The 22,477-nt window shown below is 39.6% G+C and overlaps 1 protein-coding gene and 1 long non-coding RNA gene across 2 annotated transcripts; both read right to left on the bottom strand.

The window, feature by feature from the left end:
* Window positions 1-5,108: 5,108 nt before the first annotated feature.
* Window positions 5,109-7,074, bottom strand: LOC144708014 (uncharacterized). Its single transcript, XR_013582619.1, has 2 exons — window positions 6,782-7,074; window positions 5,109-6,138 (listed from the first exon to the last, which is right to left on the bottom strand). It is a non-coding gene; the product is annotated as an uncharacterized LOC144708014 (long non-coding RNA).
* Window positions 7,075-14,950: 7,876 nt separating this feature from the next.
* LOC144707609 (Photosystem II 5 kD protein) lies at window positions 14,951-15,531 on the bottom strand. The gene has a single exon (XM_078580816.1). It carries the CDS (start codon window positions 15,415-15,417, stop codon window positions 15,103-15,105), a length of 315 nt encoding a protein of 104 aa, XP_078436942.1. The 5' UTR covers window positions 15,418-15,531; the 3' UTR covers window positions 14,951-15,102.
* Window positions 15,532-22,477: the final 6,946 nt, after the last annotated feature.

The following is a 22,477-nucleotide window of genomic DNA, read 5'->3' as shown; positions in this document are numbered from 1 at the left end:
TAATATAAATAAAATGTATTCTTCACTTATTCACATTTTCTAATATACTTATAAATATTGATTCTTAAAATAATAGAATTAATATATTAGCTTATAAACACCTTACCTTTACCATTTTATTTCTCTCTAGCTCGTACAACGTATTCTCACTTACTGTTCACTTCTCTTCCACCCTCTCACTATATTCATCATTATTATCACTTCTCTTACCATTTCTTTTTCTCTAATCCTAATTCAATGATTATATGTAAAGGCCAGTGCTTGTGGAGACAACCTCATTCCCATTTTATGTATCTGAGTGAGCTTTATATAATTAAATTTTAAGTTTATTTTTGAAAATTTAATTACAATGACACTAAAACTAACTCTGCAATTTTCCTCCATAAAAAGTTTTGACTTTCACTTTCACTCCATATTTGTGGTACATAAAATGTAACTTAAAAATGGGGTTGCTAGATTGATAGGTAAATCTATTCAACCACTAACACAGTAGTAACATCCATTTATCATGCACTTCCCCAGACTTTACCATTATTTATGCATTAGATGCACTATAATAGTTCATTTTGCCATTTATTTTTAGTACATATTTATAAATACTTACACAAATGTATAGTTTCATATTTTTACGTTATGTTATCAAGAGTAAATAGAAATCATTTCACATGAAATGGATACTAACACTATTTATATGTGCTATATGATTCATTAGTATATTTAAATAATTTGCAATTTATAGAGCACTATTTTGTAGTTGTAGAGTATTATAGAGCGCTAATCCATCTGGTACATAGTGTGTTCATGAGGTTGATACCTTCTGTATGACTAAAAAATTATACAAATTGGTGTTTGGAAGAGAAAGATAACTGGGTTTGATTTAGGGGGTCTACTGCAGTGAGGAATAAATAAAAAGTCTAATATGTAAATGAATTTGGTGTTTTATCTTGGAAACCAACTTAGTTGGAAGTTTCAAACTCTTTGGTTATTACTTTTTGGGAGAGATGTTGCAAGATTTTGGTGCCATAATGGGATAGTCACAGATGATGTGGCAGTGCTACATCAAGGAATTTGCATCATTGCATGCACCATAGAATTAGCCCCTCTGATTGCCCATACTGGTTGTTCATATGCTGACATTTTCTGAACCAAATATAAGAAGGAATAAATTTGATTTATGACTTTATTCTTTTTGGGGGGGTTTGAATGTTAATACCAGATATCGATTGTGGATATCATTATTTGTATCATCTAAGTTAATAATTCCAATATACTTTAATATTTGTTCATCTTAGTACATGATAAGAGAATTTTATGGGTTTATTTGATTTTATGTGATATCCCTGATAACAAATGATATTTTTTATATCTGTTGAATATAGTTTCTGGTTACTTAACTGTACGTACGTTTGGGGCTAGAGTCTTCTTCATTAGGAGTGGCTCTTACACTGGATTTCTTCTTTTTTTGAATAATGTTTTATAGGGATCATTAATAATAAAGGACCAGGACACAAAGGGTCGGAATGAATTTTCCTTTACTTTTAAAATGTTTGACACCGCAGAATACATTAGAGAGGAGAGAGTAAATGATAGAAAAAAAAATAAAAACTAGGAGGAAGAGAATAGAGAACAGAAGGAATGAAAAAGGGATAAAATATACCATAAGTAAAATCAATGCTGAGATATCTAACTCCAGAGTCATGAGAGGGCAAAAAATAATATAATGATAGAGCTATCTTTAAAATAGTCGGTAGTTCTGCTACTATAGAAAAAAAAACTTAAGTTGCATAATTACATGTATACTAGTAGGGATAAGGTACAGGTATGAAAATTAAGAGTCAAATATGCATAAATTGACTGATAATTCAGAGGACAATAGATAAAGAGTAAAAGAGGAAAGAGTTTTGAAATTGTTAAACAAAAGCTAGTAGATTTTGCAAGTTCACTGCAAAGAAAATCACTTTTGTATATTGAGAAACAGGGTAAGGCAAATATTATCAGAAGTGGTTGGGGAGAAATTTTTTAATTCTTATTGAAAATTTTCAGGAAGATATCACTAATAGAATAAGAATTGCTCGATTGCATTTATGATATTTCAATGGAGAGAGGGATTGATTTGTCTGATTTCAAATATATGGAAAAAATATATATGACAATTTTTTATATCAGATGGTAATTTTGAAATCAAGTAAATATCAAGAAGAATGAGATAAAATAAGTAATAAAAGAAAAACAGTAAAACAAATTTACCAGAATTTGAATGAATTTAAAAAGGGCCATAGAAGCTCAATTCCACTCTTGTGTCTTCTCCTTAGTCCATGTAAAAGTTTTAGTCTCTCTCCTCATTTTTTCTCCTTCAATTGGTTGTATATCAACTGCTGGTGGAGGGAATGTTGAAGGGAAGAATTAAAGGATTTCAGGGAGCCAAGGAAGGAGTCAACAGGGGCACCAACATCCAACGACCTTTCCCACCCTTTGAATATATATTATATCTTTTTCAATCTACTCCCCAAATGGTTTATCCTTGCACTGTTGTTTATACATCATTTTTTCTAATAATTCTAAGATGTATTTATCTTTTTTTCTGGCCCACCCTTCTGTGTGTAACCTTATTGTTGTCACATGTCACCTTCCTATTAGTGAGTCTCTCCATCCTAGTTGAAAACTTGGATCTTGTGGGAGAAAGGAATTAGATCAACGTCATTCAATCTACATAATAACGTTAAAATGTTGTTTATAAAATAAGCTTGTTTAGGGGCAGGCTTCAGGCCAGTCTCATACATAAGCGTAATAACAGATTTCTTATATGTTCTTCTTTTTACATTCCATGTCCCCCTGACCTCATCTGCTGTGTATTCGATGTTGATACCATAATTTTTTTATTTATACGACCTATAGAATGCATGAATTATTACGACATAATTTAAGAGACCAAGAAAATGATGGAGGAGAAGGAGAGCGAGGGAGAATGATGACATGCAGGAGAAATTTGGTATATTGTATCATATTCCACAAAACAGTAAAGTGCAGTTGGTTTGTATTCATAATATATTACATAATGGTAACTTTTTTTTGCTTAATCATATCCATTATAACCATCCATTTGGGTTTAATGTTGACCATTCATCTGCTCACCCTATCCATATTTAATCCTACAATATAGATTTAATTTTATTCTATCCTTTATCTTAATGAGTAATGGGGTACATGTCAGTTTCTCACTAGACTATTTTATATTAATTCTTGAGGGTCGTAGTGGAGGGTGACTAAGCATTAGGTGGCAGAGTTAGCTAACTCCTCTATCCTATGCTCTTCTCTAAAGTTTTATTGCCTACTACTTGCACCTTTGAAATAATTCAATTCTTGTCGAAATGACAAAAAAGGTCAAGCATGACCCTGGAATATGACATATTGAAGAGAATTGAGTTGTTCTTGAAATGCAAAAACCTCATGCATACACAGTGAATAAAGACTACTTAATGATCATGTGTTTGGAACATTCATACAAATCTATAAAATGATCTTAACTAGATGAGTGAATTTTGATGCATTTTTATGGAAAATTAAAATACATGAATATGTGCAATATTTAAACTCTTATCATAAAATTAAATAAAAATATACAATTTCTAACTATAATGCATGGTATAATAATTGTTGTTATGTTTTTATAATGGAAAAGACCTTATGTTTCATAAAATTAAGTCAATTAATTCTCTTAAAATTATGTATCAGTATAAGTTAATTACTATTAAGCTAGTCAATTTAATACATAATAGTATTAGTTAGTTGTGTTATGTCATTGAGTCATTTCCCAACTCAATCTATTACATTGTTGACTCTCGGGTGACACACATTGAGCTGCAACAGATGGGCAGTGACTGGTGGATAAAAATGGAAAGAAAGTGGCAGACATTGGGCACCAAGTGACTCATGTTAGGAAAGAATTTGGCAAGCAATAGCCACTGTGACAAACGATAGGTAGAAAGTGGCAAAGGACAAGCAACCGATCAATGACTGAGTTGTTTCCTTCCACACGATGTTGTTTTGATCTAGTTTGGATCTAAGTAATCTTTTAATCATAAGTTGTCTATAATTAGAAGCTGAATCAAAGAATATTCAACTTTATTAAGATGTTTACTTCTAACCATAGTTGATTTTGATCAGAATAATTTTTTTTACCAAAGGTTTTTTTTATTGGGGACAATTCAGTGTCTGGTATGAATGACTCAAGGACCGTACTTGTAGGCCAATCCACCAGTGTCATGGATGCCATCCAAGGAGGGCTCTTGAGAAAGAGTAAATATCCCAATTACACACATACCCCTCTTGCCCATGCCCACGAGTATCAAAGCAAACAGATACAATAGTCAGACCTCGGCAGGTCAATGGGGATTCCTTAGTTGTCAAAAGATGGTTCTTGACCCCCTCAAAGTCCATGCAGTGTCGATGGAAGATGCCATGGACTTTTGATGAGAGTTAAATCTCACCAGAGTTGACTTTGATCAGAGATCATCGGCATAACACATAAAATCTGATTTAAAATTATGTTACTATTTTAATTCAAAGAATTATTCATTTTTTTTATCAATAATTAATAATGTAGAATCTTTTTACTCTTAAGAGTTTAAGCTCAAAAAGTTACTCTTAAAAGTTATATCCCTTAATGAATTGAGTAAGGGGTCGAACCCTAGGGAGGCGATAGGAATTATTCAATTTTCTTTCTAATTAGGGTTTTTGATGTAACACGGTAACGCCGGGATCGACGGCTCGTATTACGTCACAACGATGGGGAAGGCGCCTCAATTAAACAGATGAATGCAAGTTTAAAGATTCCTCGTAGAGCGGGTAAGGACGGGCTGATGGAGGGGCGAGGGTTGAGCACGTTCTAAGGAAGACGAATAGGTCAGGAGAGACTCCGTGTGACCCTCGAGAATACACGAACTAGCACGACGAGGGGAGCGTGCGACGGCCCGAGGGAGTTCTCCGTCAACGACTATGATCAGCCATCTATCTCAAAGAAATCGTCTATCACACGATAACGGTGGCTATCCTAACCGGAATCATTTTAAGATCAAGCGGCAAAGGAAATCGATAGGGGTAGACAGTACTGTAAGACGTAATGATACTGTAAAATGAGGGAGATCGAAATGGAACCTGGCAAAAGTAGTTCCCGGCAGTAATAGTCCTGGCGAGCAGTCAACGAAAACCCGAGGGTGGCGGTCCGGCGGCGACAGTCCTGGCAGCAGCGACGCCCAACGATAGTAATCCGGCAGAAGTAAATCCGGCGATCAATCGAAAGAGGTCCAGGGACAGGATGATCCGGCAACAGCAGTACTACGGCAGCAAGCCCGGTGTGCAGTCGTAGGGAGCCTCGTTTCAGAAAGAGTAGTAGCGGGAATTCTAGTGGCAATATTCCCCTTGGTGATAAAATCCACCAGCGACGATCGAGATGCAGGGGTGCGGTCAAATATCCAAGGAAGATAGGAGGTCGTCAACTATGCCGGCCCGAGATAGAGTATGTCGATTTTATCGGGAAGGTGGCGCGGGTGTAGGCCAGCGAGCAGAAAGGAAATAACAAGGGAAATGGCGAGGTATCCAGGCCAGCATCCGCTCAGCTCCCGATCGTGAGAAGAACCACCGGTTGGTGGTGATGATTTGATCGGGTGACGGCAAAGAAATCCCGGTCTGGCAGCTCGGGAGAGGGAGGACGATCTCTGAAACTAGGTTAGCGGAGAAGACTGCGGGTTGCTAAAATTAACTCACGACTATGGAAAAATGAACGAACATGACTTTTTTTTCAAAATGACTCTCTACCTTGCTCTTGGGGCATGCCTTCCCTTTATATATGGGGGAGGGGAAGGGTGCCAAGAGCCAAAGGGGAGGAGGGGTCTGTCGCGTGACGGGGCCCTCCTCGTTACACATAACAACGAGACAAAACGTGAAAGAAAAGGGGGGACGAGGCCAAACACCCGGCCAGGTCCGCATATCTATCACAACAAAATCAGAAAATAATAAAGAGACTTACGACGAGTATTTAAAGACGGGGTCGCGGGCGTCGGCGCGAGCGCCTCGGAGAGGCCGAGCGCGTCCCGTGGCAATGTTGTCGCGATGGTCCCACATCAGTTTTTAATTCGAAACCTAAATGACATGATGTTTGAATTTCCAATTTAAATGCTAATACTTGTAATTCTAACTAACATTTTATCCTTTTGAACTTAGGTGATTTTAATGATTCTCTGTTATCAAATAACAGAGATATAAAACCACTTAAGTTTATCTTTATATTTGATTTACAATCTTTAGTCGATTTGAATTATATATATGTTTGTTCTTTTTAACTTGAAACTGATTTCTAAAATGGATTTAACTCTAAAGTTTTATTTCTTTAATTTGTTTTATTTTTCAAAGGGTGTTTTACTATTTTTAAAGCGTCAGAAACTAATTTCTATGCTTTTTTAGCATTTTTATTATTTAATTTGAAATGGTAAAAGCGTCCTAAATTAGCAAATCGTGAATCTGATTCACGATTTGCTAACTGAAGAAGTACGCGATCGTGAGAAGGACTCACAATTTTTATGCGGTTCAAGGGTCCGATAGGATTCGAAATTGGAAGGTTATATCAACTAAGGCTAAATGATTCTAATTCGAACTAAAATCTAGGAATAAAACGATAAAATCAGAACATAAAAAGAACGACGGCGAGCATAAAAGAGTGAAGATTTGAGAATACTAGAATGCAAAATGAAGTGTAGAAATGCGTCCAAAGTGTGCCTAGAGATACCAGAAACAATCAGAGTCTCGATAGGGCTTGATTCCGCGCAACGAACGCACAGAAATTTCGATGAATTTGGCTTGAATGAGCTGGACATGGCGGCGCCGGATCTGCAGAATTCTTCAAAGAATTGAGCTCCAACTTGTTTCCTGGTGGATTCCTGAGACTTCGAGGAGGCTAGGCTTCTTTCCTCGAGCTTGAAAATCAAGAATGCCTCATCTTTTTATTTTTTTTTCCTTTTATCGCCGCAGAACCGGAAGAACATGCTCTTCCGATTCCGTTACTAACTTCTTCTTATTCGCTTTTCACGCAGATCGTACGCAGCGCGCCGATTGGTCCATGTCGCGCGATATACGTCGTACGTGGGGTGCGCGTGCGTATGAAACGCACGCGACATATGAAACGCACGGCGCGTGTGCGTGCGTGTCATGCACGGAAGGCCAAACCTTGCCTTCTGATTGGCTGGTGCCATTTCCCTGTGCTCTGCGCAACTCAGACATGTCGTTAGCGCTTAACGTGGCCCAAATAAGGGCCATTTTATAAGAAAAAAGATTTTTTAGTAAAAACAAATCGTAATAAATCCTAAAAACCATTATTTAATATGTAAAAAAAAGTATTCTATTGATTGAAAGATAAGTTTTATATTTTAATTTCTTTTTATTAATAGAAATAGGTCAGTAAATCATTTCGTTTCATTTAGATTTTACTCTAAAAACACTTAGAATGTAAAAATTGACCTAAATAGTTCTTAGAAGTATTATTTAACTTGAAGTTTAAGGAATTTATTATTTTAACCTAGAATCATGATAACATGCTTAAAAATGAATGTTTTATGCATTAAAAGCCCAAAAATATGATGAAATTGGCACTTATTTTAGCTTCTATTTGCATGTTATCAGACCTCACACAATCGTATAAGGCATGAACCAGATCTAGGGGTCCCTCAGGCCTAGACATGGTCGTTCTGTTCTTTTTGTGCGAATTTGTTTGAATTTTTCATTCTATTCGGTTTTCCGAACAGAAAAAAAAAATTAGAACAGAACATCACACAGACCCGTGTGCGGTTCTTTTCTTCGCTTTATGCGAATTTTGTTCTAGTTTTGTGCGAATGTGAGAATTCGCAAATTTTGTTCGTTTTTTTTATAAAAAGAACAGAACAAAGAACAAGGCCATGTGCAGTTCTTTTGTGCATTTTTTTTCTCCGTTTAAAACAAATAGAACAGAACAACCATGTCTACTCAGGGTGTAAGCCACTGTCCAATCGAAAAAGGATGATGGCTATGGGCACAAATGGATAAATATGTCCGTGGTCCTTCAATATTCCGTAGAAAGGATTAACAGCTGTGTTTAAATCATAGCCTTGGACTCCTTTAAGCTTACTATGCACCCTCATCACATCATTCCCATCAACAGCTCCATCAGCCCATTTCTCCCTTCCAGTTCATCGATCTCATTGCCTCACCATCCCCATCAAAGTTATGGCCAATCATTCACTTGAAAAAGAGAAAGAAAATAATAAAGGTTTTACTAGAAGCCAGATCACCTGATCTTTCTTATAGAAGGTCAGATGGTCGAGATCATATCTGAATACTAAAATTGGCATGTTGTGAACCATGCTTTTGGCTAGGTCGGCTTAAAGCCAGAGCATAGCTTCATTCATATTTTCTTAAATTTCTGGCCTGTTGGGCCAGGATTCTTCTCTCCTCCTGTCAGCCCGACCCTGCGTGAAGCTGAGAGAAATTGGTTAGATGGATATCAAACAGGAATGGTGTTGATGGCGACCACATCGACACACCAATACCAGTCGTACCCTCGCCATCACACGAGACGTCACGCGTCATGACACGTCACCAATGCCAACTTCAGAACCGCCCTTTGACGTGACACATCATCACATCACCTACGTCGTTAATTTAGAGTTTTAAATTGACAGTTATCTTATCGATTTCTCTTTCCTCCAAGGCCTATACATAGGCCAAAGTTTTAAGAAACAAGTGGTGAATTTTTCTTAAGAATTGAAGTTTCTTTCCTCTTAAGGAGGTTTGCCCTAAATTCTCTTCCCTTCCGAGCCTCCATCACCGCCGCTTGCCGCTACCGCCGCCGTCAAGGGAAGATAACCCTCGCTCCCGCCCACCGCTGCTTGTCGGGCCTTCCGCCTCTCTACCAACTTCTTGTACCCACGCATGCCCGTCTCTGTTCAAGATCCGCACATCCTCCCGCACCGTTGTGCACGACCGTCCGCCGGTACCGCACGTGCGCACAGCCGCCACCCGTGCCTCCGCGCGCACGGACGCCTTCCCATGCGGCCACGCGCAAGACCACTCGGTCGCACTACCGTGCGTACACGGACATCCTCTCGTGCGGCGGTGCGCACGGCCGTCCGCTCTGCACCCCCGTGCGTGCACAGGTGCCCGCCCTTGCGGCCATGTGCAGAGCCGTCCACCCGTATCACCGCGCGTGCACGGACGCCAACCCTTGCGGCCGAACGCACGGCCACCCGTCTACGCCGCCATACGTGCACGGACGCCTGCCCGTGTGGCCACACGCATGGACGCCCTCCCGTGCGATCTCGTGCACGGACGCTCCCTTTTCTGCACTACTGCACGCACGGCCACCCGCCTACACCACCACTTGCACTATCAACTGTCAAGATAGCCGCGTCTGTCCATCCTACCATCACGCACTCATTCGCTGCCAATCGACATTGCGCCTCTAATCGAGGAACACTATCTAGTTGTCATCAACGCATCAAGAATTCTGGCAACACCGTTACGCACTAATCTAGTTCCAAGGTACACTCCTACCCTTGTGGTGTTGGTGTTTCCGTCCAGTGTTCTCCAATAGTGTTGCCACCGCCGTTGGATTCTTGTTTGGCATTTTGAATCTTCGAGCAAAAAGAATATAAGCCTTTGAATCTTCAAGCGAAATTGACCGTCCAATTTATTGATTTTGACGCTTTGTTTTATCACGATGGTTGTAAGAGAGTACTCCCACCCTCAATCGAGGAAAAGGGCTGCACCATCAGCATTTAATCGGAATTGAATTTTTTGGGATCGATTGTGTATTTGTGGTCTGTTTTATAAAATCCTAGACAAGTTAGACGTCCCACCAGTCAGTCCCTGCATCCTACATCAGGTGTATAAATTAAATGTGAAATTGTTGGTTGAATAAATTAAACAGCTTCCCTTCTGTGCGCCTGTGTGGGCCAATCCATTTCTGGATTGGGCCTTCTTTTAAGATTGATTTGGGCCTTCTATGGGGCCTGCTGAGAGCTCACCTTGTGTTGTGCTTAGCATTGTTGATTGTGTGCCCACACTTGTTGACTACCAGGGGGCTCGAGTACTTTACACTTGCCTACCTATGGCTGGCATGTGAGCTAATGCACTGTTTTAATTTTTTTATTCTTCTTTCCCTTCAATATTTTTATTCATTTTTTTCTATTCAGCTTTGAAACAAGTATAATAATCACTCAAGAGGCAAATTTAGACCATTACAATTAAAACATGTTTTGCATGAAAATAATTGGACTTGAAAATATATAAAGTTCTATTAAAAAAATCAACCAAGTGGCATATTTCATGCATGAAATGAGTCATATCAAAATGTAGATAATGTCAGTGAAATGATGCCAAGATAACCTTAAGATGTGGAACTTTTCATGCCTAACTTTGGGTTTATCACTTTTCCTTCTCTAGCTTATGGTGACTTGGACTCATTTCTCTGAAAAGGGAACTCAACTATCACATGTTTGTGAAAAAAGGTTTTGAGTAAAAAACTTGAAGTCAAATATTATTTTATCTGAAATTTCATTGGTTGACTACTTATTATAATGGTAATATTGAGCATATGAACATGACGATATCTTTTGTCCACGGAGAGCTTCAAGAAGACATACATCCACGTGTATACGTATGTCTCAAGCCTTGAGATCAAATATGGGAAGGAACTACTCCATGGACGTGATCATGATCAAGGCTTGAGATCATGATCATGTGGATCAAGGCTTGAGATCAAATATGGGAAGGAACTACTCCCTATACATGTATGTCTTCTTTAAGCTCCCAAATACGGGAAGAATCTTGAGCCTTGATCCACGTGCCTTCCTTTCCATATTTAAGAAAATAATTTTTAAATTATGGTTTAGTTCCACCATTCTTGTCTTTATTTAACCCAGTTCTTAAAAAGGGTTAGTCTCGAACATCAATAAAATATATAAAACAGGGATTAGGAAAAAAAATTATCATTTATCCTTACATGGTGAATAATCCAAGTGGAACCTGAAAATGTGGTAAAAACGAAGTATTCAAATAGACCTGGGATAAGATTTAATATGATGAATAACTATATTCATACATATTTAAAATTTTAATCCCCCGCTATTCTTTAATAATGACATATGCTAGAATTTTGTCATAAGCGTCACATTATTCTATCATCATTTTCTCGTGTATTCTATAATATGAAAATGTTTTGAAATTTCACATGCAGTCAGTGTGTTGAGGTTTAATATTTCAAATATTCAGAAAAAACATATAAGCTAACTATATTTTATCCACCTTCATGCGAATTTCCAAATTTTTAACAGTTTTGGAATTTCTGGTGATAAGGTTCTTGGTTATGTCAACCTTGTGATCAAAAAATATTTTTCGATGATTTAACAATGCATCATTCCAAAATAGGATGACTAATTAGGGTTGGTAGTTGACCGTGCTCTAATTCATTATATGAGTGTGTTGTAAATAAATGATGATAGACATTCCATGGATGAGTTTTTGAACTCCTATGTACCTTCTAGAATATCCTTATAGCTGATAAACTGACAATTATAGTGTAAATTTTTCATTGATATTTGAGTAATCAATAATAATTTATAAACCGTTACTCATAAAATAATTTGACTGTTTAGTGATAAGCAAGGGTCATCTCCGCATGGAACATATATTAGGGTTTAAATACACTTTAAATGATGATCGAAGAAGAATAAGAGGATATGTGTATAAAATATGAGATTCTGATGAATACGAGGTGGTTAGAGGGTGGTAAGAAATATTTAATAGGTAGGAGGACATGGACAGATCAAGTGGGAATGAGAGTTTGAGATATATGAAGACAAGAAGTGATGATGGACGTAAAATATGCATAAGAAGATAGGATGATGAGGTGGATGAATGGATGTGAGTAGATGCTTATGGATGATGGTGAAATAGATAGGTGGAAGAAAAAATGATGGTTGTAAGATTTAAATGAGGATGATGGACTTGATGATTTAGGATTTTATATGAGACGAAGGTGACAACATTGAGATAGAGATTGGAATGGCTGTGGTAGGGTGAGATGATGGAGGATGGTGATGAAAATGAGATGAAAAAATAAGGATGTAGATCTAACTAAAGGGATGTAAAGGAGAGAAAGCAATGTAAGGCAAGAGAATAACCATAGATCCCTGTGTTCCACCAGGATCAAAGGATTTTCTTGATCCAGATCAGCCTCTCCATTTCTCCAATCACTCAAAATACTAAGAATTTAAGATCTCTTCTCTCTTTCAATCTACCTCTCTAGGAGAAAGTGATTTAAAGATTTTTTTATCAAAAATCAAGCATCTATTATGAATACAAACATCAGAATGGAAATAGTCAGTAAAAATGAAACTATGCTCAAAATTTCATCCGGAAAATCATTTTGGATGACCAGATACTGTGATTTGAATTTAGATCATCTTCAATCCTCTGATTTATTCTCTCCTCTAATTTTTCTCTCCTCCGATTTCATAAGATGAAAAAATTCAAAGAACCAATAAATAATTCCAAAAAAATAAATATTGATTCATAAAAAATTTTAAAAAATATATTTTTTAATTTAGAAAAATGATTTTTCTTCGAATATAGCCAAAAAATTCAGTAAAATATATTCTCACTCAAAAAGACATTTTCTTTCAGAATATGACGCCATAAAAACCATTAAAATACTTTAAAAGTCATATATTTCAAAATATCATTGTAAAAACAAATGGAATTATTTGAGGCTTGATAACACATATCTATAGTATGTCTAATGCAAATAAACATCTAAATATGGCCATATGAACCTATAAAAATGCTTTTTATCAATAGCTTGCCACCTTGTGTGTTCGTGAATCAACCTATCAATTGGGTTCAATCGATATGCGATTAATTAATATTTTTTTTTAAACTTAGTTAACTGACGTAGGAAATGAAGAATTGTGGGCTTCATGAGCTATTAACTAGATGGTACGTGATCCTCTAACGTCACACATATAAGTTTTGTTGGACATCAGAGAATGTACTTAAAATGTAAGAGATTGTGTGAAAAGATATTTGAGTATAAAAGGATAAAACGCTTAACTTGAAAAAAAAACTTGTATCTCCTTGGGTGCCCCTTTTTCTCCCTTGCTTCTTGAGTGATCTCGCTCCCAATGCAACTAAGGTAGTGGGACAATCCTCTCCGATCTTTAGCAGTGTTCATCATGAAGAAGATGAGGAGATATAACATATCATGGAGCGCAGACATATGTCTAGAGGTCTCTTTTTATTCTTCTTTTGGTGAGAGAGATTTTTTGCATGAAGGGGTTATTCCCTATGTGACTACAATTTACCGAGGATATTTTTTAAGTTTGATCCAGATTATTCATTTATGTTTTGTGTAATTATTTTGTTTAAGACTTTGAAGAAACATATTTCTAGGAAAGATTAGCTGCCACATTCTCTTTCCATAGATGAGAAATCAGATTCATACTACTTGCGCTTTTGAAGGGACAAGAGGTTCGCCATCCTGAAATTCCCTCTTATATTTTTTCTATTTCGTAGATGCTAATTTTTGAATAGCAAAAAATTCTTGGTGCCTTTTTTATTCAAAAATTTCCTCTTGTATCCAATTTCATTCAAATTTTCAATTTAAAATTTCATTCAATTTTTCTGTCAGAAAGTAGATTAAATTTCTTGTTTCATTTCTAGGGATTCAATAGTTCGGTTAGGAAAAAAGAGTGTAAAGAGTGTAATGGTCCATTTCTTATCTCATGCAGTAGAGACCAAGACATCAACGTTCTCAGTTTCCCCTGAGAGCAATGCTGGTGTGAAAAAAGAGTGAAGAAACAGAAAACGAAATGAGCAGATTATTTCCATGGCACTTCTCAATGTATCTGAAGAACTACGCATCTGGATCATTCTTCTAGGAACAGAAAACATTAGAGACGAGAAATTGTTTCATTACACCCAAAGAGCGACCTTGCCAGTTTTACAGAGAGAGATTCCAGAAAAAGAGAGATAGAAAGTAGAGAGAGAAAGAAATAGATCATGGAAGGAATTTATTATTTGCATGATAATTCTCAATGTATCACAAGATCAGCTCTTGGAATACAAAGAACTGTTCTTGTGACCAAGCAAGCAACCTCTGTAGTCTTTCAGAGATGGATGCCAGAAAGAGAGAGAAAATAGAGAGAAAAAGATGTAACGATTACTTGCTTGGTAATCCTCAATGCATCAGAAGACCAGCTCAATGCACATGAAACGATTATAGAAGATCGATTTCATGATCATTACACCCAGGGAGAGACCACGCCAGCAACCTTGGCACCTTTACAATAAGAGATTCCAAAAAAATAGAGAGAGAAAGAGATCGAACTTGGAACGAAGTTATTATTTGCATGCCAGTTCTCAATGTATATCTAAATAACAGCTCTTGGAACTCTATAGTATAAGATGAGCGAGATGGCACTATCATTAAACCCAGAGAGTGACGAAGTTCACCGAGACAGATACCAGAGAGAGAGAGAAAAAAATGGGATTATTTGCCTGGTAATTCTCCATGCTTCAGAAGAACATTTCTCGAAACAGAAAATGTTACAGAAGAGCGAATGCATGATCATCACACACACCGAGCGACCAAGCCAGCAAACTTCGCAGTTTTACAGAAAATAGAGGGAGAAAGAGATAGAACATGGCATGAACCAATTATTCGCTCAGTAATTCTCAATGCATCTCTCGGAACAGAAATTGTTATAGAAGAGGGAATGCATGATCATTACACCCAGCGAGCGACCAAGCCAGCAAACTTCGCAGTTTTACACAAAGTAGAGGGAGAAAGAGAGTAGAGAGGGAAAGAGATAGAACATGGCATGAACCAATTATTTCTTGCTAATTCAGAATGCATGTAAAGAACAGCTCTCAGAACAGAAAATGTCATAGAAGAGCGAATGCATGATCATTACACCCGGCGAGCGACCAAGCCAGCAAACTTCGCAGTTTTACACAAAGAGAGAGAGAAAATAGAAGGAGAAAGTAGAGAGAGAAAGAGAGAGAGAGAGAGAGGCTCTTTTAGTTGCGGCAAATGCGAGCCGTCGCATTGGAAACGCAGACGGGGGCGTACTTCTTCTTGGCCTCGGGAGAACCTCTCTTGGGCTCCTCCTCCGCCATGGCGTTCTTCTGCACCACCCCAACGGCGGCAGCCGCGGCGGCGGCCACGGCGAGCACGGCGGCCCTTCTCCCCCGCGCGGCGGCCTCCGGCGCTGCAGCGGCGGTGGCCTCCTCTCTCGCGGCTTTCACGACGAAGGCGCGGCGGCGAGCATTGGCGGAGGTCGCGGCGGTGGCGACTCCGCCGAGGAAGGACGCGGGCATGGCGAGAGAGGCCATCGAAGGGGGGGGTTGATATTCTCACGCGGCAGAGTTATGGTTTGCCCGGGGAGAGGTGGGTACGCGCATAAGAAGCGAGAGGGCGAGGTGGGGAGGAAGTCGTCGTGGCGGGGTTGTGCGATGAGGAAGGGGGGAAGAGGGGAGCGCTATCTTATCCGGGGCGGGGGAGTTGGCGTATAGGAGGCGGCCGCGTGGAGGGGGTGGTGCGGGACCTTATCCGGGTGGTGTGTGTCCGAGTATGGGAGGCCGAGGAGTCGCCACAGGGTTTCGGATCCTCTTCTCTCTCTCTCTTTCGTTCTTTCTATAACTCTCTCTTGATATACGTCTCTCTCACTCTCTCTCTCTCTTAAACTCTCTCTCTCTTAAGGTCTCTCCCTCTTAAGCTCTCTCTCTCAAGGTCTCTCTCTCTCTCTTAACCTCTCTCTCTTTTAAGGTCTCTCCCTCTTAAGCTCTATCTCTATCAAGGTCTCTCCTTCTTAAGCTCTCTCTCTCTCTCAAGGTCTCTCGCTCAAGCTCTCTCTCTCTCTCAAGGTCTCTCCCTCTTAAGCTCTCTCTCTCTCTCAAGGTCTCTCCCTCTTAAGCTCTCTCTCTCTCGCGCTCATAAGCTCTCTCTCTCAAGGTCTCTCCCTCTTAAGCTCTCTCTCTCTCGCGCTCATAAGCTCTCTCTCTCAAGGTCTCTCCCTCTTAAGCTCTCTCTCTCTCGCGCTCATAAGCTCTCTCTCTCAAGGTCTCTCCCTCTTACGCTCTCTCTCTCTCTCTCTCAAGGTCTCTCCCTCAAGCTCTCTCTCGCTCTCTTAAGCTCTCTCACTCTCAAGGTCTCTCCCTCTTAAGCTCTCTTTCTCTCTCTCCCTCTCAAGGTCTCTCTCTCTTTTACTCTCTCCCTCTTAAGCTCTCTTTCTCTCTCTCGTTTACTCTCTCCCTCTTAAGCTCTCTTTCTCTCTCTCTTTTACTCTCTCCCTCTTAAGCTCTCTTTCTCTCTCTCTTTTACTCTCTCCCTCCCGCTCAAGGTCTCTGTCTTTTACTCTCTCCCTCCCGCTCAAGCTCTGCCTTTTACTCTCTCTCGCTCTCTTAAGCTCTCTCACTCTCAAGGTCTCTCCCTCTCAAGCTCTCTCTCTCTGTCCCTCTGAAGGTCTCTCTCTCTTTTACTCTCTCTCTCTCTCTCTCTCTCTCTCTCTTTTACTCTCTCCCTCTTAAGCTCTCTTTCTCTCTCTCTTTTACTCTCTCCCTCCCGCTCAAGGTCTCTGTCTTTTACTCTCTCCCTCTTAAGCTCTCTCTCTGTGTCCCTCTGAAGGTCTCTCTCTCTTTTACTCTCTCCCTCTTAAGCTCTCTCTCTCTCTCTCTCAATTTATCTATCTATCTATCCATCTATCTTGTTGTCTCTGTTGGAAAATAGATACCACAAGGATATTGAAAAACACTTTACCTGAAAAACACTTTACTGAATGTTAAAACAATTGTGTCCTCTAGTGTGGATTAATGAAGTTAAATGAATTCAAGTTGGGCCCATGGTGAGGTGATGCCTGTGGGATCTAGCCTTTGTTTGGGAAGATAATGATCATATCATGGGCAGCACTGCTGCCTTATTTGTTAATGATGGCATCTGGGGAGTTGGAAGCTGCACCGCCAGTTTGGTTGTCACATAGTTTTTAGCATGCCCCAGCAAGCTCATGTTGGGATGAAGGTTGAGCTTGGACCTTATCTGCTAGAATTGAACTTATGCCAGAGGTTTGGTAAAGTGCATCAGCTAGTTAATCATGAGAGGAGATGAAGCATATTTGTAAGTGCAATATGTTTTTCCACGTGTCTTGAACCCCTCAAGTATGATGGGTTGAATACATTCCATTGGGGCTATTACATGGTAATCATCATTGAGGTAAGAGGCATGTTAGACCATTTATTCACCATTATTGATCCTAGCAGTGCAGGGTTCAAATCATGGATGTAAGATGATGCCCTAATTCAAGCTTGGCTTTTATGGAGCATGCTCAACAATGAGTGTTAGAACTTTCTTCTCTTGAAGACAGCCAGGGCAACTTGGGATCACGCATAGAAAGGCAGTCCAAAAGGAAGAGATTATAGAATATACAACTTGATTATTAGGGCAGCCAATCTGATCCAAGGAGATAAGATGGTGACCATCTACGTCAATGATCTACAAGCTAGCTGGTGAGATATTGAACACTATGGGCCCATCAAGAACACTGACTCAGATGGATGGGAGTATATAGAGAAGGACAAACTCTACAAATTCCTAAAGGGTCTTAATGTTGAGTATGAGAGTATGTGGAGCCTGATACTAAACCAAGAATAACTACTTGACCCAGAAGACGCTATCAGACTTGTGAGAGAGAAAGAAGAAGAGAGACTGGGGGTGGCATTTGATTCGACCCAAGGGGGAGGTAGAATCAAACTTATGGTTCAGGTTGTACCACAGAGACCTCAAACACCTCAAACAGTTCAAGGGGATCAAAAGGGTCATAATTGGAAGAAACATATATACAATCACAGTCTCAGTCATGCGAGGGCATGTTCTGCAAGTGCTGCAAGAAGCAAAATCATAACGTTGAAAAATGCTAGAAGCGGCAAAATCGACCCTCAATCAAGGTCACACAAATTTAGTGACAGTTCAAGGTGGCACCAAGGAAGAGCATGAACCCGTTACTCCTAAGAACTCAGAACAATCCCCATGAATAAGGAGGAAGAAATATATTTCCTTACGGAAAAAAGTGAAAGACTCAAGCCCTTGATTGGATCTGCTGACATGACTAGATCAGGTGATTATCATATTTCCTCACCTTTTAATGCATCTGTCCAAGGAATGACATGGATAATCGACTCAAGAGCAACATATCATATGATCCCAACTCGTTCAAAGTTTTATTCATATTCTTGCTGTGATAGTCCAAGAAAAGTGATCACCGTTGGAGGGGAAATTCTCCAAGTGATTGGCATGGGTACCTTATATATCAAAGAGGTGGGACTCCTGAGAGATGTCCTTCATTTGACTCTACTAAGAGCACAATTCTCTCTCTCTTTCTCTCTTTATCTCTCTCTCTCTTTCCCTTTCTCTCTTTATCTCTGTATCTTTCTCCCTCTTCCTCTCTCTCTTTCCCTTTCTCTCTTTATCTCTCTATCTTTCTCCCTCTTCCTCTCTCTCTTTCACTCTTGCTATCTCTCTCTCTCTCTCTGTTTCTTTCTCCCCCTTCCTCTCTCTCTCTCGTGCTCTTGCTCTCTCTCTTTCTTTCTCTCTCTTTATCTATCTTCCTCTCTCTCTTTCTCTCTCTCTCTCTCTCTTCCTCTCTCCCTCTCTCTCTTTCTCTCTCTCTCGCTCTCTCTTCCTCTCTCTCTTTCTCTCGCTCTCTTTCTTTCTCTCTCTCTCTCTCTCACTCTCTCGCTCTCTTTATATCTATCTTGCTATTTCTCAATCTTGGTCACTCTTGCTCTCTCTTTCTCTTTCTCTCGCATTCACTCTTGCTCTCTCTCTATTTCTCTCGCATTCACTCTTGCTCTCTCTCTATTTCTCTCGTGTTCACTCTTGCTCTCTCTCTTTTTCTCTCTCGTTCACTCTTGTTCTCTCTCTCTCACTCTTTCTTTCTCTCTCTATCTTTATCTCTCTGTACATTGGAAAACAGATACCATTTAGGGCATTGACACGGAAGAGCAAACATGAAAAACACTTTATTAATTGTTTAAACAACCGTGTCCTCTAATGTTTGAGAGTATACATATTTATGAATTTAAATTAACTCAAGCTAAGTCCATGGTGAGGTGATGCCTGTGCAATCTTGTAACTGTGTTGGAAGATAATGGATGTGTCTTGTATGACACTGCTGCCTTGTTAATAATGGCATCTGGGGAGATTAAAGATTCACCGTCAGTCTCGTTGTCACATAGTTTTTAACATGCCCAGCAAGCTCAAGTCAGGGTGAACGTTGAGCTTGGACCTAATCTACTAGAATCTGGCCCATGCAAGTGGTTCGGTAAGTGCATTAGGGATTTGATCACAAGTGGATATAAAGGAAACCTATGGCGCCATGAAAAACACATTATCGAATGAAGTAATGATTGAAATATGGAGTTTTCACTAAGATAAGGGACTCCTAAGTAAAGAATTTCATCAAGAGGGTAGATTTGATATCAAACTGAATCAAGATTTCATCAAGTAAAGAATTTACCCATAGAAATTTAGGAATAGCAATGGTGACGGCCTTATACTCACACTATGTACTTGATCGAGCTACTATGGTCTGCTTCTTGGAGGCCCAGCTGACAAGGTTAGAGACTAATAAAATTAAATACCCATGGGTCAATCTTCAATCGAGGAGGTCAGCTGTGATATCTACATCACTGAAAATTTTGATATGTGACGAGGAATTATTCTTCAAATGTAAAGTGTACGTAAAATACCCTTAATGTATCGACGGAGGTGTTTGATATCCCTTTGGTGGTATACTTCTGGGTCATACATGTATTGACAAGCCTGATTCACAGTGTATGTAATGTTGGGGATGGGTAATGGTTAATTATTTCACTCTTCTGACTATCTTTCTGTAGTCGACGGGATTATATGTGGGTTCACAAGAGATACCCATGGTTGTGGATGACAGATTGGGTACAATATTGAGCATTGGTGGGCTTGCATTGGTCCATGTTGGCCATGTGGAGTGTTTTAAGCGCATATTAAGTTTGAGACACGGTGATGCCTGTAGTGGTTCATTGAAGATTGATCCCCGAAGTTGTAAGCAGGACAAAGGTGTCGCACATAATACTCAGAGCTGAGAGCAAGACTAGTCTTTTGGATGCTTAGATAATCCAGGCCTAGGATGAGAGTATAAATGGTTTTGTTCACGATTATCTCAATAATTAAAAATGTGTTAGTGGATGAGCCAAAAAAATCAAGAGTTGAAAAGAGCAAACTTAATTTTTGAAACCAACCACGGAGAGCTTGTTTTAAACCTTACATTAACTTATGTAAGCGATAGACATGAGGACTGTACTTGGGGGAGACAAACCCAGGGATTGACACATGTAGATGGTTCACTGAGATGTCCATGAAGAAACACATTGGATATGTCAACTTGTTGAAACTGCCAATGGTTAGTGGTGGCAAGAGAAATAAGAACGCAACAAGTGGTTATTTTAAAATTGGGATTGTAAGTTTCATGGTAGTCAATCCATGGGGTTTACATCAATCTAAGGATCAATCAGGATGCACTTTGGTCCAAAAGATCCATTTTCAGTCGACATGGTTTGTTCTGAAAGGATGTCAGAAGGAGACCCAGTTGTGATTATGAAGGAAAGAGATGTATTCTTCACACATGGCACAATGCCTGTTGGGATGTTTGAGCACTTGAGAGACTGAGGAGGGTCCAAACAGAACATATGGTGACATGCAACAAGATGGTCAGGGAATATTTTTGATGGATTTGAATTCTTTCTTGGATAGAGGAAGCATCGGCAAAGGAGGGTAGTTGAAATGACCTGTAGGTGTTAGAATGTCGTTGTACCCTGCTCTTGTACCAAATCAATGGTAGCACACATCACCATGATGGCCAATACGAGGACATATTTCACACTTTTGGCTGGTTCTTCCTTGATTATTTTGGTTTGATTATCCTTGGCGACCACATATACAAGCATGTCCACCATGGCCTTTGTTCCGCCTCTGTTGTTGCTGGAGTCCAGTAATGTTCCCCCGTCCTGTACCCAGTTACGGATGACGGTATCGGGACAGGTGCTGAATCGGATATCGAAACACTATCCCGATATCCGTTTTTACTGAAATCCAGATATCGGATGATGATATCGGATATCAGTTGGTACAGTAACGATATCCGATATTGTTATCCATTTCGATATCATTATCTATCTCCGTCTCTTGGAATGGATGACGATACCGGATCTTGGAGTGGGATATCGGATATTTTGATATCCAACATTGAATGATCATATTGAATGCCAAAGTGAGATTTTTCAAAAGGAGACCTAACAATTGATATCGGCGGCAGAATCGGCGGTGGTTCCTAGCAAAGATGTGAAATCTGTAAGTCATCGTTTCCCCTCCTTCGTGCTCTTCTCGTTCTTCTTCTTCTATTGCTTCCTCTGCTTCTACTTCTTGTCCTTCCTCTGATTCTTTTCTTTCTGCTGTCTCCTTCCTCCTCCTTCCCTCCTCTCCTTCTTCTTTCATCTTCACCTCCTCCTCCCTCCTCTTCTTCTTTGTGGCCTCCTCTCTTCTTCCTTTCTCTTCCCTTTCTTCTTCTCCTCCTCATCCTTCACTCTTCTCCCTCTAATTCTGTTCTTTCCTCTGCCATCTGCTTGCTCCTCTTTCCCTCTTTTTCCTCTTCTTTCCTCTTCTTTCTCTACCTCTTCTCATTTTTTTGTTCATCTCCTTTCTCTTCCCTTTCTTCTTCTCCTCCTCCTCCTCCTTCCCTCTTCTTCCTCTAATTCTTTTCTTTCCTCTTCCATCTCCTTCCTCCTCTCTTCTTCCTCTTCTTTCCTCTTCTTCTCTACCCCTCCTCATTTTATTTCTGCTCCTTTCTCTTTCCTTTCTTCTTCTTCTCCTCCTCCTCCTTCCCTCTTCTTCATCTAATTCTCTTCTTTCCTCTTCTTCTCTACCCCTCCTCATTTTATTTCTGCTCCTTTCTCTTTCCTTTCTTCTTCTTCTCCTCCTCCTCCTTCCCTCTTCTTCATCTAATTCTCTATCTAATTCTCTTCTTTCCTCTTCCTCTCCTCCTTCTATCTCTTCTTTCTTTTCCTCTCCCTCTCTTCTCCTTATTCTTTCCTCTCCTTTTCTGCCTCTTCCTTTTCTTCTCCTCCTTCCTCCTCCTTTCTTCTCCTTCTTCTTTCCTCTTCTTCCTCTCCTCTTCTTCTTTATTTATTTTCCTTCCTTTTCCTTTTATTCTTCTTCTTTCCTCTCCTTTCTCTTCCTCTTCTCATTCTCCTCTTCCTTCTTCTGGTTTTTTTCCTTCTTCCTTTCTCTTCTTCTCCTTTTTCTGCCAGTCTCCTTCCTCATCCTCCTCTCTTCTTCTTCTTCTTTCCTCTTCTTCATCTCCTCTTTATC

This window comes from Wolffia australiana, chromosome 9 (genome assembly GCF_029677425.1).
Source record: "Wolffia australiana isolate 7733 chromosome 9, ASM2967742v1".
NCBI lineage: Eukaryota > Viridiplantae > Streptophyta > Magnoliopsida > Alismatales > Araceae > Wolffia > Wolffia australiana.
The sequence above is the reverse complement of the archived record's forward strand: the minus strand, read 5'-3'. Positions and strand labels throughout refer to the sequence as shown.

Coding starts and splice junctions, on each gene's coding strand:
- LOC144707609 (XM_078580816.1), bottom strand. CDS start 15,417: ATGGCCTCTCTCGCCATGCCCGCGTCCTTCCTCGGCGGAGTCGCCACC.